The sequence below is a fragment of the Orcinus orca genome, chromosome 11 (assembly GCF_937001465.1).
Source record: "Orcinus orca chromosome 11, mOrcOrc1.1, whole genome shotgun sequence".
In the NCBI taxonomy this organism is placed as follows: domain Eukaryota; kingdom Metazoa; phylum Chordata; class Mammalia; order Artiodactyla; family Delphinidae; genus Orcinus; species Orcinus orca.
Genome location: NC_064569.1, coordinates 6,172,665 through 6,185,549, shown reverse-complemented (window position 1 = coordinate 6,185,549; position 12,885 = coordinate 6,172,665). Strand labels below are relative to the sequence as shown.

At 52.5% G+C, this 12,885-nt stretch overlaps 1 protein-coding gene across 5 annotated transcripts in view; it reads left to right on the top strand.

Annotated features, from left to right (window-relative positions):
- The window catches only part of VWF (von Willebrand factor), a 144,941-nt gene that overhangs the window by 65,128 nt on the left and 66,928 nt on the right, over nt 1-12,885 (top strand). For all 5 annotated transcript variants that reach the window (XR_004476449.2, XM_004279025.3, XM_033404274.2 and 2 more), the window contains 3 exons: nt 3,516-3,756; nt 9,480-9,574; nt 11,577-11,737. Coding sequence is in view for 4 of the 5 variants with exons in the window: in XM_004279025.3 (XP_004279073.1) it covers nt 3,516-3,756; nt 9,480-9,574; nt 11,577-11,737 (497 nt within the window). In the remaining variant the exon portion in view is untranslated. The remainder of the gene's footprint in view (nt 1-3,515; nt 3,757-9,479; nt 9,575-11,576; nt 11,738-12,885) is intronic.

The window sequence follows — 12,885 nt, the reverse complement described above, 5'->3', positions numbered from 1 at the left end:
CTCTGCTTATAACTTAAGGCAAACCATCGGGGCAGTCCCTGCCCACATCTCCAGCACCGTGTGAAGTCATATAAAGTAGAATAACATCCTTGTCCCCAGATGACGTGAGAGTCCCACCCTGCACTGTTAGATGCCTGGCACCGGAGTTGGTATCTGCCCCACACTCTGGTCCCTGGTTGGTTGTTACTGTCGCTCTGGGAACATTTGCCGAGTGCCCTGCGTGGTGAGGCTGTAGCAGTGCTTCAGGGCCTCGACCTTCCTTTTTGAGGCACAGATGGAAGCTGCCTCCCTACTAGGTGCCTGTCACACTGAGCAAGAGAATTAGTAGATTAAGGTCGGGGTAACCAAGGAAGGCTTTCTGGAGGCGGTGCACTTGACCAGGCTTTTAAAAGGCACTTTCTTGACAAAAATGTTGTTTCTGTTGGTGGAATAACAGTTGGGATGCGTAGAAGTGAAGGCGTTCAAGGAGGATAAGGTCTAGTGGGTACTCTGATTTATAGGGTGAAATAGATGCGTTTGGAGACTAAAATGTCAGTGGTTCCGACAGAGCAGGAAAATAGGAACTACAAGAAACGGTAAAAGGTCTTAATATCATGTATTTGAAGAGAAGTTTAGGTTTAGGGGCTCTAGAAGTGTCACTATTTGGGGTCAAATGAGCCAACTTATGATTCGAGTCTAAGCCACCTTATAAAAACAAGAAGCAGAGACAAAGTAAGGACGAAACGGAACAAGTGTTTAGATGTGTGAGGTTGTGCCCCTGTCCCTCTAGCCCTGGGGTGTCACGGGGTCACGGGCCAGCAGCTGGGAGAACTGAGGCTGGGACCTCTCTGGGTAACTTGCTTCGAGCGCTTTACTTCACCCTCCAAAAACCCTTATCAGCACTTGCTGTTCAGAAATTGGGGGCGTAATTTGGAGTAAGTGGCGTCTGTCTGTGACTGTGCTTTGGTGGTCCCCCAGTGTTAGAAATTATGCATCATCCCTGTGCTACAGCATCCGAGGGGGTTCCTAATTTAGGACAGTCTCCCAGCGTGCTGAGGGCTTACCGAAATATTCTTTAAACTTCAGGAGCAGCTGTTCTTAACCTCCACCCAGAACAGAACAAGAGGGGGTGAGCTGACCCCGCAGCAGCGGGCGCTGAGCTTTGTTTAGAGTTTCCTGGCTCCTGAGGCAGGAAGTGTGGGTGGTGGGAAGGACCTGTCCCTGGAGACTTTTAAGGACAAGAGGAGTCTGTCTCTATGAGTTGAACCAGTGAAAACCAGCCAGGTGGTCACGGGTTGTCCCTCTGAGGCCCGAGGAAGGTAGGCGGGATGCCTGGGCTCCTACCTTCATCCTGCACCTCATGTTCCCTTCCTGGGAAATGAACAGACTCCCTAAACCACTAACTGCATCCCCAAGAAGAGGCCACACCCACTGGGGGACACTCCTGGAGCAAGGCCTGATTGCGTAGCTGCTTCGCAGGGTGCTGTGAGGAGAGTCCGGAGAAGCGCAGCACATGTTTTGTTTTTTTTTGTTTTTTTTGCGGTACGCGGGCCTCTCACTGTTGTGGCCTCTCCCGTTGCGGAGCACAGGCTCCGGACACGCAGGCTCAGTGGGCATGGCTCACGGGCCCAGCCGCTCCACGGCATGAGGGATTTTCCCGGACCGGGGCACGAACCCGTGTCCCCTGCATCGGCAGGTGGACTCTCAACCACTGCGCCACCAGGGAAGCCCACAACACATGTTTTTCCTTGTAAACCGGTTATGCTTCCTTTGGAAAGACAAGACCACGGGCCTCTGGCAGGCAGGGACCAAGTCTTACTGTCTCTGCATCCCCCAGCCTAGCAGAAACCCTGCCACGCCGTGGACACATAGTCAACATCTGTTAAACTGATGCACATTACCTCTGGGGAAGAAGGAGCAATTTAACACAGCTCCGGGCCAGCTCCCCAGAGAGAAAAGCCTTCCTGCTCCTCCTGGATGCTGGAGAGTGCCCTTTTAGGCGTAGGCTCAATGGATTGAATGGAATTCCCATCTTTATGGCCCAACGCAGTCCCATCTTAATCTGCCTTTGCTCTAAATATTCATCCAATGACCCAGCCTCTCCGCTGGTTCAGAGAAAAGCCTGTGTCTAATATGGTTAAAACCCCTCCCCTCAAACACCACCCCCGGAGCCGTTGTAGGCAGGGAGGTTGCAGGGCTCGGCCGTTTCTGAGGTTCATGGCCAGGCTTTCCCTTTACAGCCCCTGTGGAACACAGCCAGCGGGTTTCTGCTGTAGCCATGGCTCCTGACAGGGAGGGGAAGGTTCTAATGGTACCGGGAGGAGTGTCCCCAGTGAGATTCTCATTTCTTGGGCGATCAGCAACGAGAAAGTGTTGTGAAAGAGCCTAGGGCCTCCCCCAACACCCCCACCCCCCAGTAAAGGATTCCATCATCAGGGTGCTCGCGAGAGGGCCGTGAGTGCAGAGCGGGCTGAGTGCTGGGTCCTCTTAGGAGGGGACCTTTGTCTGGAGCCTGTGGAGCTGGGGCTGCATTTCCCCTGTTACCACAAGGGCAATAAAGCAGCAAACATCCACCCCCTGCCAGGCGGGGCTCTGCACTCACTTAACCTTCACAGCAACCCAGGTGGACGTTATTTTTATATTCCAGAGAGGACAGTGCTAACCAGAGGTGGCACTGGGACTTGAACCCAGGAACTGGGGATCCGGCGCCCACTCACTCCCTTAGCTGCTTTGCCGCGTTGCCGTGCTTCCTGTCAGCCTGTGTCTGTTGTGCCGTTTCTGTGTGGGAGGCTGGGGGGTGGAGTGAGGGCTGTGGGTAGGTGGAGGCTGCCTGCGTTGCTGGGGCAGGTGTAAGGGTGTCCCTGCTCTCTGTGACCGTCACGTCCCCAAAGCCTGGTTCCTAGGGGACCATTTCCTTTCTAGAGCATAATGGTTAAGAGCGTGAGCTTTGGGGTCACAGAGAGCTGGGTTCAAATCCTGCCTGGGCCTCTACCTGGAAGGCGTGACCCTGATGAGTCACTAAGTTAAGTTTCAGGTTTCTTACCTCGGGGCGGGGGGTGGGGGTGGGGGTGGGGGTGGGGGCGGGGTTGTGAGATCTAATGCGCTGAGAGGCAGCCAAGGCATAAAACCCATGGTGAAGAGCAGGGTGTTCAGTGGGTGCTCAGTTAAGGGAGCTGTTATTGTTATTATCATCAGGGAAGAAATGCCCTTGCCCGTCCCTGCCAGTCCTTTTGAATATTTACAGCCCTAAAATCCACCAGGATTTCTACTATGTCCCAGGCTTTGAGAATTCAGAGATGACCAAAGCATGGTCCCCCTGGTTAAGCAGAGGAGAAAACGTGTACGTCCGTGATTAGAACAGACATTCGTGAAAATAAAAACACACTTTTGGTCACAGTGGGAAGAGAAGGCAGTGACTGTACGGATATGACTGGGGGTCCCAGCGGCAAGGGGTGGCACCCCCGGTCCTAGAACCACAGTCCTGGTCATCTTAATGCTTCCACTGAGGCTGTCCTTCCCCTGCCCTCTCTCCTCAGCGCTGAGCTGCCCACGAGGCCAGGTGTACCTGCAGTGTGGGACCCCCTGCAACCTCACCTGCCGCTCCCTGTCTTACCCGGACGAGGAATGCACTGAGGTCTGCCTGGAGGGCTGCTTCTGCCCCCTGGGGCTCTACCTGGATGAGACCGGGGCCTGTGTGCCCAAGGCCCAGTGCCCCTGTTACTACGACGGCGAGATCTTCCAGCCCGAAGACGTCTTCTCGGACCATCACACCATGTGGTAAGTCGAGCAGTGGGACTGGGGACCTCGGGAACGGCAGGGCAGGGAAACGTTCCTCCATGTCCTTCATTTCATGGATGGGTAAACTGACGCCCAGGACAGGCAGTGCCTGTCCAGCATTGCACAGCAAGTCGGGAGCAAAGCTGAGATTTCACCCAGGTCTTCCGACTGCCTTGCTGTGCAGGGCACTGGAGCTCCAGACTGGTGGCAGAAGTAAGTGATGAACAGTAAGCCAGCTGTCACGTGTGGAGCCCCATTTCTCTGCACTAGGTCTCAGCTTCCCTTTTCTAGAACAAAAGAGGGGAGTTCTCCTTGCCCCGTTCCCCTTCAGCCTCCTGTCGGTGTTCTCAGGCGGAAGCACTCGAGCCAGGAGGAGACACACCGTAGCAGCGTTGCCTCAAGGGTGCACCACCGTCCTGACTTGCTTCATGCTTTTCCCGAAAAACAGCTCCAGGTCATGCATGCTTCCTGCTGTCCTTCACCCAGGCCCTTGTTCATGGTCAGTTTCAGCAGGGCTGTCACGGTCGCAGAAGAAATTTGTAACAGAACATTTATAAACACCTCATTGGCACCAGTTCTGTCTCAGCGCTGGGCTAGAGATTGTAACCTAAAGATGAACCAGACACAGGATGGGCCCCAGAGAAGCTGACAATCTATGAGGGAAACCAGTTGAAATGTCCTGATTATGGAAAATTTCAGACATCAAACTGGAGAGAATAGTGTAAGGGGCCCTAATGCATCCAGCCCCAGCCTCCATAATTATCGCCACTTCGCCACTCTGATTTGATCGATCCCTTTCTCCCCTTTTTGGCTGGAATAATTTAAAGAACACCTCAGATATTATTTCATTTCATCTGAAAATACTTCAGTATGTATTTCCAACAGAGAAACACTTAAAAAAAGTAAATCTAACCACAATACCATTATTAACCTAAACATTAACGATCATTCCTTCATAACATCTAATATTCAATCCATGTTCACTTTTTCCTGATTGTCCCCAAATGTCTTTTTACAATTGGTTTGTCCAAGTCAAGATCCAATCAGGGTCTGCACGTTGCATTTGGCATGAAGCTTTTTCTCATCACTCCATTGAGATTAATTTGCCATCCTTCCCAATCTCCTATATCCAAAGTGGGTTGTTGACACTTGTATTAAAACAGTTATGGTCATTGGGCCTGGATTTATGCAAAAATGTGTTAAATCTCCCCTCTGGACTGTGACCTCCTGAAGAGTAGAGACTGTATCTTAGGCCCTGATCCCTAGTAGCTAACCGTTCTGATACAAAGTAGGTACCATTCATGTTTACTGAGATGAAATAACTATATGTGGTAGACTCGCCGTATCAGAACCATAAAAACCCCTGCTCGTTCAGAAAAGGGAAGGATCTCTTCCGTTTGGGAGGAATTGGGGAAGACTCAGTGCAGGAGGTAACTTTTGAGTTTGAGGAGGATTCTACTGGCAGAAGTGAGGTTGAGGGGCTTCCCTGGTGGCGCAGTGGTTGAGCCTACCGATGCGGGGGACGCGGGTTCGTGCCCCAGTCCGGGAAGATCCCACATGCCGCGGAGCGGCTGGGCCCGTGAGCCATGGTCGCTGAGCCTGCGCGTCCGGAGCCTGTGCTCCGCAACGGGAGAGGCCACAACAGTGAGAGGCCCGCGTACCGCAAAAAAAAAAAAAAGAAGTGAGGTGGAGGGTTTTAGGGGTGGAGCAGCGATCCGGGGACTAAAATGCACAAGGCATACTCATCAGTCACCAAGGTAAGTCCTCTGGGGGAACGTATGTGTGCGTGAGGGAAAGATAAGACTGGGGGGAAGCTGGGACCAGCATCAGGGGTCGGTCTGTGGAAGATAAGGTGAGGACTGATGCTTGAGCAGTAGGCCGTGGGACCTCGGAGGGTTTGAGCAGAGAGGAAATAGGGTCAAAGTGTAGTTTTAGGGAGTAGGTTCTGGAAGCTGCATGAGTTATGAGGTCAGTTTTGGGAAGATGTTGACATAGTCTAGTCGGAAGGTAAGGCCCTGGGCCAAGTAATAGCAGCAAAGACGCAGGGGGTCAGGAGCTAGAGATGCCGGGAAGGTAAACAGACCAGTGGGATGTTTGGGAGGAGGGGGAGGTGTATTGAAGGTGGTCCCAGGGTTCTGAACTTGAATGCTTGGGAGAACAGCGAGACCAAGAACTGCAAGCGGGCTCTTTGTAGGTGGAGGGAAGATAATGAGTTCGGTTTTGGCCTCGATGACTTTGAGTGACCGAGAGGGCATCTTGGTGAATGAGTGGCACCGATGGCTGGAATTATGGGTTTGGAGCTTGAGTAAGAGATTGGGGCTGGATGTACCAGTTACAGCCGTGAGAGTAGCTAGGCTTCTAAGAGGCGAGGACCAAAGATGTGAGAATGTTCAGAGGACCAGGGGAGGAGAAAGGGGATCCCATGAGAGAGGCCAAAGAAAATAGGCCAGCGGAAAGGGCAGAACCAGGAGGGGCCCATATCATGGACATGAAGGGAACAGGGGAGTCGTACCATCTTCTGTTGGCTTGGGCATTTGGCCTTAGCCCAGTGGTTGTTTTACCATAGTTGTCGAGCTATAATATTCAAGGTGTTTCTCTCTGGGGCCTTGAAACAACACTGTTAGGTAAGCAGGACTTGCTTTTTTAGTAAGGAATTGGAGGCTTAGAGAGATTATCACTTTCCCAAATCATCCAGCAAGTGGCTGGAACCCAGGGACCCTTGAACTCCTCACGTTACACGAAGAAGAGGCTGTTGAATATGGCGATCAGAAGGTCACAGTGGCCCCCTTGTTTCATAGTGTGGTGAGGAAAGAAGACAGAGGGTAGGGGGCTGGGGTGACTGAGGACAGCAACGCAGCTGGTATTGGTAAAAATAACCAATTTTAGCATATCGGAAGCAGAAGGAAGGTTGTGGGGGACAGCAGCTCCTGGGTGGGCAGAGGGCCAGGGGGTAGCCCTGGCTTCAAGGCTCTTCTCAGGGTTTGGGCATCAGTGGCCTCTCCATGACCACCTCCTCTTCCCAGCCTCCCCTTCAGGCACCAGGGCTGAAAGCTATAGATCATCTGTTTCTCCACTTCATTTAGAAAATTGGATTTCAGGGAGAATGTGAGCCAGCGGGAACTCGGGACTTGTCTGTGGCTGTTTATTTTTATTCTTTTCAATTAATTAATTTATTTGGCTGTGTTAAGTCTCGGTGGCGGCACACGGGCTTCTCTCTAGCTGTGGCACGTGGTCTCCAGGGCGCGTGGGCTCAGTAGTTGCGGCGAGCGGGCTTAGTTGCCCCGCAGCATGTGGGATCCCAGTTCCCCGACCAGGGATTGAACCTGTGTCCCCTGCATTGGAAGCCGGATTCTTAACCACTGGATCACCAGGGTTCTATTTTTATTTTTATTCTTCTGACAACACACTGAAGAATCAGCACAGCTGGGGCAGGTGTTCGTGATGCCCATGGAAAGGTGGTAGGAAGGTGCAAGCACACGTGACCTGGAGGTTTCTCCAGACCTTTCGTGTGGTACCCACACAGCCATTGCAGTGGAGTGCTCACTCCAGGGAGGCCAGCTGTGAGCCAGGAGTTGACTTGTAACCTACCTGCAAGGTTTTCTTTTTTTTTAAAGTAAAATTAAGCTTTTTGGTCATGTCCAAATGATAGATAGAACATGGCATTTGGGGGAAGGATCTTTTTAAGCCAGGTGTTAGTTAAAAACCAGAAGTGCAGAATCTGCATGGGCCCAGGGAGGGAAGGGCTGATTCCCTTGTGCATTCAACAGCTGCTGATTGAACAGCAGTCACGTTAAAAATGTTCAAAATCATTATAATCAGCGAAACGCAAAATGAAGCAATAAACGTTACTGCGTATCTGTTTTACTGGGAAAATTTGAAATCTGAATAATGCCAAGTGTTGGCAGGACCATGGGACATGGGGCCCCTGACCTGCTCCTGGTGGACACAGACTTGTTCACATACTCCCAGGATTGTTTCAAAATCTCAATCTGATTATGTCACATTCCTGCTTGGAATCCTTCCAAACCTTCCCCTCAACAGGCCTTAGGATGAAGGTCAAATCCCTCCCACGGCCTCCCAGGCCCCATGGGATCTGACCTCTGCTACCTGTCCCCTCTCCAATGCCCTGGCTTCCTTTGAATGCTGAAGGTGCTTTGCTCCCTTCAAACCCAAGTCCAGTTGTACCTGAGAGAGCCAGGGGCACAGTCTATGCGAATTGGACATCCACACCTGGTAGTCGCACCTGGGCATATATATTAGAGGTCTTCATGTAGGGTACATGTATGAAGATGTCAATCACAGCCTTGTTTACGGTGGTGAGGAGTGAGGGACAATCTTCCATGGCTTCTACCCTCTTGGATCTTTTTATTTTCTATTTTTTGGCCACGCCACTAGGCATATGGGATCTTAGTTCCCTGACCAGAGATCGAACCTGCTCCCCCTGCAGTGGAAGCTCGGTGTCTTAACCACTGGACTGCCAGGGAAGTCCCTACCCTCTTGGATCTTATAGTCCAGTGGCAGAGAGAGTTGTTAACCAAATAATAACTCAAATGCATGTAAAGTTACAAGTGTGGTAGGAAACAAAGTATGTGGTCTATGAAAGCTTGAAATGGGGGGGGGGACAAAGGCGGTTTTTTGTGTGTGTGTGTGTATGTGTGTGTGTGTGTGTGTGTGTGTAAGTAATGTCAGGTCAGAGGAAACAGTGTGTGCAGGAGCGTTTGCATTTGAGTGGGGCAATGCACCTTCAGGATGAAAAGAAGGCCAGGGGGATGGATGGGGGACGGGTAGCAGGGCTCAGACCCTGTGGAACCTGGGAGGCCATGGGAGGGGTTTGACCTTCATCCTAAGGCCTGTTGAAGGGAAGCTATTGAAGGATTCCAAGCAGGAATGTGACATAATCAGATTTGGGTTTTGCAAAGATACTTGGGCTGCCACGAGGTATGTGTTTTGGAGGGAGGTGAGGAGAGATGCAGGACATCAGTCGGAAGGCTTCTGCACCATCCAGGTGATGGGGGTGGGGCTCAGCAGTGGAGATGGAGGTGGCTGTGGCTTCCAGCGATATTCAAGCCACCAAGCCCAGGGCTTGGGGATGCATAGGGTGTAGGGAGTGGGGAGAAGGCAGTGTCAGGGCTGAGCCCTGGGTTTCCGGTTTGTGAAACTAGATGGATGGTGGTTTCATTCGAAGAATCCAAGCCCCGGGGGAGAATTGGCTTTGGAGGGGGGACAGTGAGCTCAGTTTTGGGCACACTGAGCCACACAGGTGGTTATCACATAAGCATTTCAATACGTGGATTTTAAGTTCAACGGAGAGATCGGAGCTGCTGATGTGAATCTGTGAGTCCTCTCTGTAGTTGAGGCTGGACTTGCAAATGGCACACACAGTAGGAGGAGGAGAGAGGGGTTGGATGAGTCCTCAGGGGGGCAGAGCTACAGTGAGCCTGAGACGAGCAACCAGCAAAGTGGGAGGAAAACCAGGAGGGATGTTTTGTTTTCTTTTTGTAGAAGAGGATGGAGCAGGCAACAGGGATGACTAATGTGGAAGGAGGTGAAGTAAGAAAAGAAGTGAAAACAGTTGCATTGGGTCCAGTGGTGTGGAAGTCACTGGTGGCCTTAGCAGCTGCGTTTCAGCCAGGTTATGGGATGGGAGCCCGGCCGGAGGGGGCAGAGCGCCCTGCGGGAGGTGGGGAATCCCTCTAAGTCAGGCTGTGACCTCCTCTCTGCAGCTACTGTGAGGATGGCTTCATGCACTGCTCCACGAGTGGAGCCCCGGGGAGCCTGCTGCCCGACTCGGTCCTCAGCAGCCCCCTGTCCCACCGCAGTGAGTACCACCCCCAACGGGCTCTCCTCTCCCTCTGCTCAGATGGTGTGGGTGAGGGACTGGCTGCATTCAGGCATGCGTTTGTGTGTGTGGCTTCCAGGCCCGGAGGTGCCTTTGCATGTACACATCCCAGTTGTTGAGGCAGGAGGAGTTGAATTTTGTGATGGGGAAAGACTGAATTGCCTGCAGGATGGACCAGGGAGATCCCTCTTCTGCCCATGGCGACCTTAACCCAGGGAGCAGCTGTGGGTACAGTGGTCCTTCACGGCCTCATTTTACCGAGGGACACGGTGACCGGAACACCTCTTTAGAAAGCTTCTCTGATGGATTTGAGACAGAGGAGTTTGGACTCGGTGCCCTCAGTTTGAAGGTCCTAATAGATGCAGCGCTGTTCAAGGACAAGGCACAGGAGGGAGACCTGGTGGGACCATAGTCCACGTTTGTGGGTCAGAAGGACCCAACATCCTTGCTTAGAAAGGACCCTCCTGGTAGGAGGGAGCGAGATGCCCTCAGGCAGATAAATGGGCTATTTTCAGCCTCCAGCTTGACGTCTTCTCCCTACCTCTCACTTTCCTAAGGCCCCCTCTCTCCCAGTGACACAGCTCTGTGCCTGCGTTTGTTTTCCGGCTGGTCCTGGTGAAGTGTCCAAGAACAGGATGTCCGCATGGCCGGCTGAGGGCCCACCTCTGGGTCCTCGCTGTGTGCTCACCTGGTGGAAGGGGCAAGGGAACTCCGTGGGGTGTCCTCTAAGGAGACTAATCCCATTCCTGAGGGCTCCACCTTCATGACCCAATCACCTGCCCCAAACCTCACCTCTTAATAGCATCACCTTTGGGGGTTAGGATTTCCCCATGTGAATTTTGGGGGGGATACAAACCTTCAGTCCATAGCAGACCTCAAGGTCACTCATCCCTCTGCCTCTTTCTTCTTCCTGCTCTCTCTCATTGTAACGTTTTTTTCCGACACTCCACCCCTCTCTGTTGCGTTCTGCCTCTCAGGTCTGATGCTTCTCTTGCCCAGAGTCTTCTAGCCTAGTGACAGGAAGGTTTTTTTTTTTTTTTTTTCTCAAAGTCAGGAAACTCCTAGAATTCTGTGCTATTTGGAAAAGCCATTTAACCTCTTAGGGTTTCAGTTTCCCAACAAAAGTTTCCATATAAAAACAAGGCTGGGAATTCTGACTTTCTTGTCCATAAGAGCTACTACATGCTATATATGCATGTAAGATACAAATGCTATTCAATGCATCGGGGTTTTTGAAACACAGGTGCTGTGTCAGTTAGTTACCTGCTGTCATCATTTACTCAGTCAACACAGTGATACCTACTAATTGCCAGGAGATAGAACAGTGGACAAAGCGACAAAACCCCCTGCCTGCACGGAGCCTGTGTTCTAGTGTGTGGGTGGGATGCGGGTGAGCAATGAACAAAGAAGGAAAATAAATGGCATTCAGATGGTGATGTCAGAGCGAGGAGAATGACAAAGCAGGGAGTGTAGGAGTGTCCAGGGTTGGAGTGTTACAGGTTGAAATAGAGCGGCTGGGATGGCCAGGGGCTGGACAGAGGATGCCACGTGAGCAGAGCCCCCTTTAAAGTTGTGATTGAATTAATTTTAGGAATTTAAAATTAAATGTGTTGGAGCAAAGGTTCCTTTTAAGCACCCACACCCAGGTCCCTTCAAGCCTGGCTCTGGACGTTTCTGCAGCGCGTCCTGATTCAGTGCAGCGGGCAACAGTGCAGGGTCAAAGGGGATGAGGACCGGGGGCCGTTAGAGGGATGCTGAGCTCGACAGAGGCGTCTTCAGTGTAGGAAGAGGTCAGAGCTCAGACCAGTAGATGAGGCTGCCATTCCGGACCCAGCTGGAGGTCCAGCAGTGCCTTGTCCCGGGGCGTGGGCAGCCTGAGCCTCTGGGGTTGAGTGACTGCACGCAGGGGGCAAAGGACAGCGTAGACGGCAGATCCATTCACCCCTTCAATGATGGTCTCTTTGGTTTTCCTGACTCCAAGGCAAAAGAAGCCTGTCCTGTCAGCCCCCCATGGTCAAGCTGGTGTGTCCTGCTGACAGCCCGAGGGCCGAAGGGCTGGAGTGCGCCAAAACCTGCCAGAACTACGACCTGGAGTGCGTGAGCATGGGCTGCGTGTCCGGCTGCCTCTGCCCCCCGGGCATGGTAAGCCACCCGAGCCGCAGAGGGATGGAGACCTGCCGGGTTCCCGCGGGCAGGGGGCAGTGAGGTGGGCTGTGGAGGCAGAGAGAGAAAGAAACAAGAGCTCCACAAGGACGGCACTGGGGCTGCAGACGGGGTGCAGGCGGGGGCAGGGGTGAGTCCTCTGTGGCTGAGTCAGCCGCCAGAGGCAGGGAGAGAGCCGATGGGAGAGTTGGGGTTGATCTTCATCTTGGTGAGAGCTGACAGAAATACAAGAACTTGGCACAGCGGTGCCCTAGGAAGCGAGGCAAGGATTTCTGGAAAATACTTAAAAGTGCTACCGGGCATTGCCACTAGAATTTTCCCAAGGGCTGCATGCCATTGTATGAAGATGAGGAGACACAAGCATGCACACACACACACACATACACACACATGCACACATTTTTGCATATGATTTGCGTTTATGTGTATAACTCTGTATCTCAAGAGAAGACACTGCCGTCAGCAAGCCGCGGGCCCACCAATACCTTCCCCACACGGAGCCTTGCTTTCCTCATCTGTAGGGTGAGCCATGAGGTCGTGGTCAGCTCCTAACATTCCGTGTCTCTGGGGCTGAGGCTGCAAACCGTCACCCTCGGCCAGCCCTTCCTCGTGGTCCCCCCGCTGCTGGTCTGCGGCCGCCTGGCTCCTAGCGCATCCTGGTGGTGGCAATGGCCTGAGCACACCCAGGCCCCCTTAGCTCCGTCCCAAGTCTAGTCTTAGAACATCTGTGGATTAAATATACATAGACTATTCTTGTCACCCTGAAGGATGCAACTTCTGGATTCTTCTCTTTCAAATGCATCCCGTCTTCTTGCTTTCTCTAATTCCCCATACCCAACGTGAGCAGTGAGGGCTGGGGTGAGAGTCCTAGAGGCCAAAATTGGTGGGGGGAGGCAAGATGGCCCTCTTAATGGCTGTAAAGGTCATTCATGATGCCCAGGCCTCGGCCTGGGGGCAGTATCCTGGGCTGTGGGAGCTGGAAACTCAGATGCATCACCAGCGGCCCTCAGGAAGGCTGCGGACTGGGGTGTGTGCAGGGCACACGGTCTCTCTCTTTCTCTCCAGCCCTCTCTCCTCCGAGACGGATAGACTAGCTGTTATCCATTCTCTCTGGGTGCTCCCTTCTG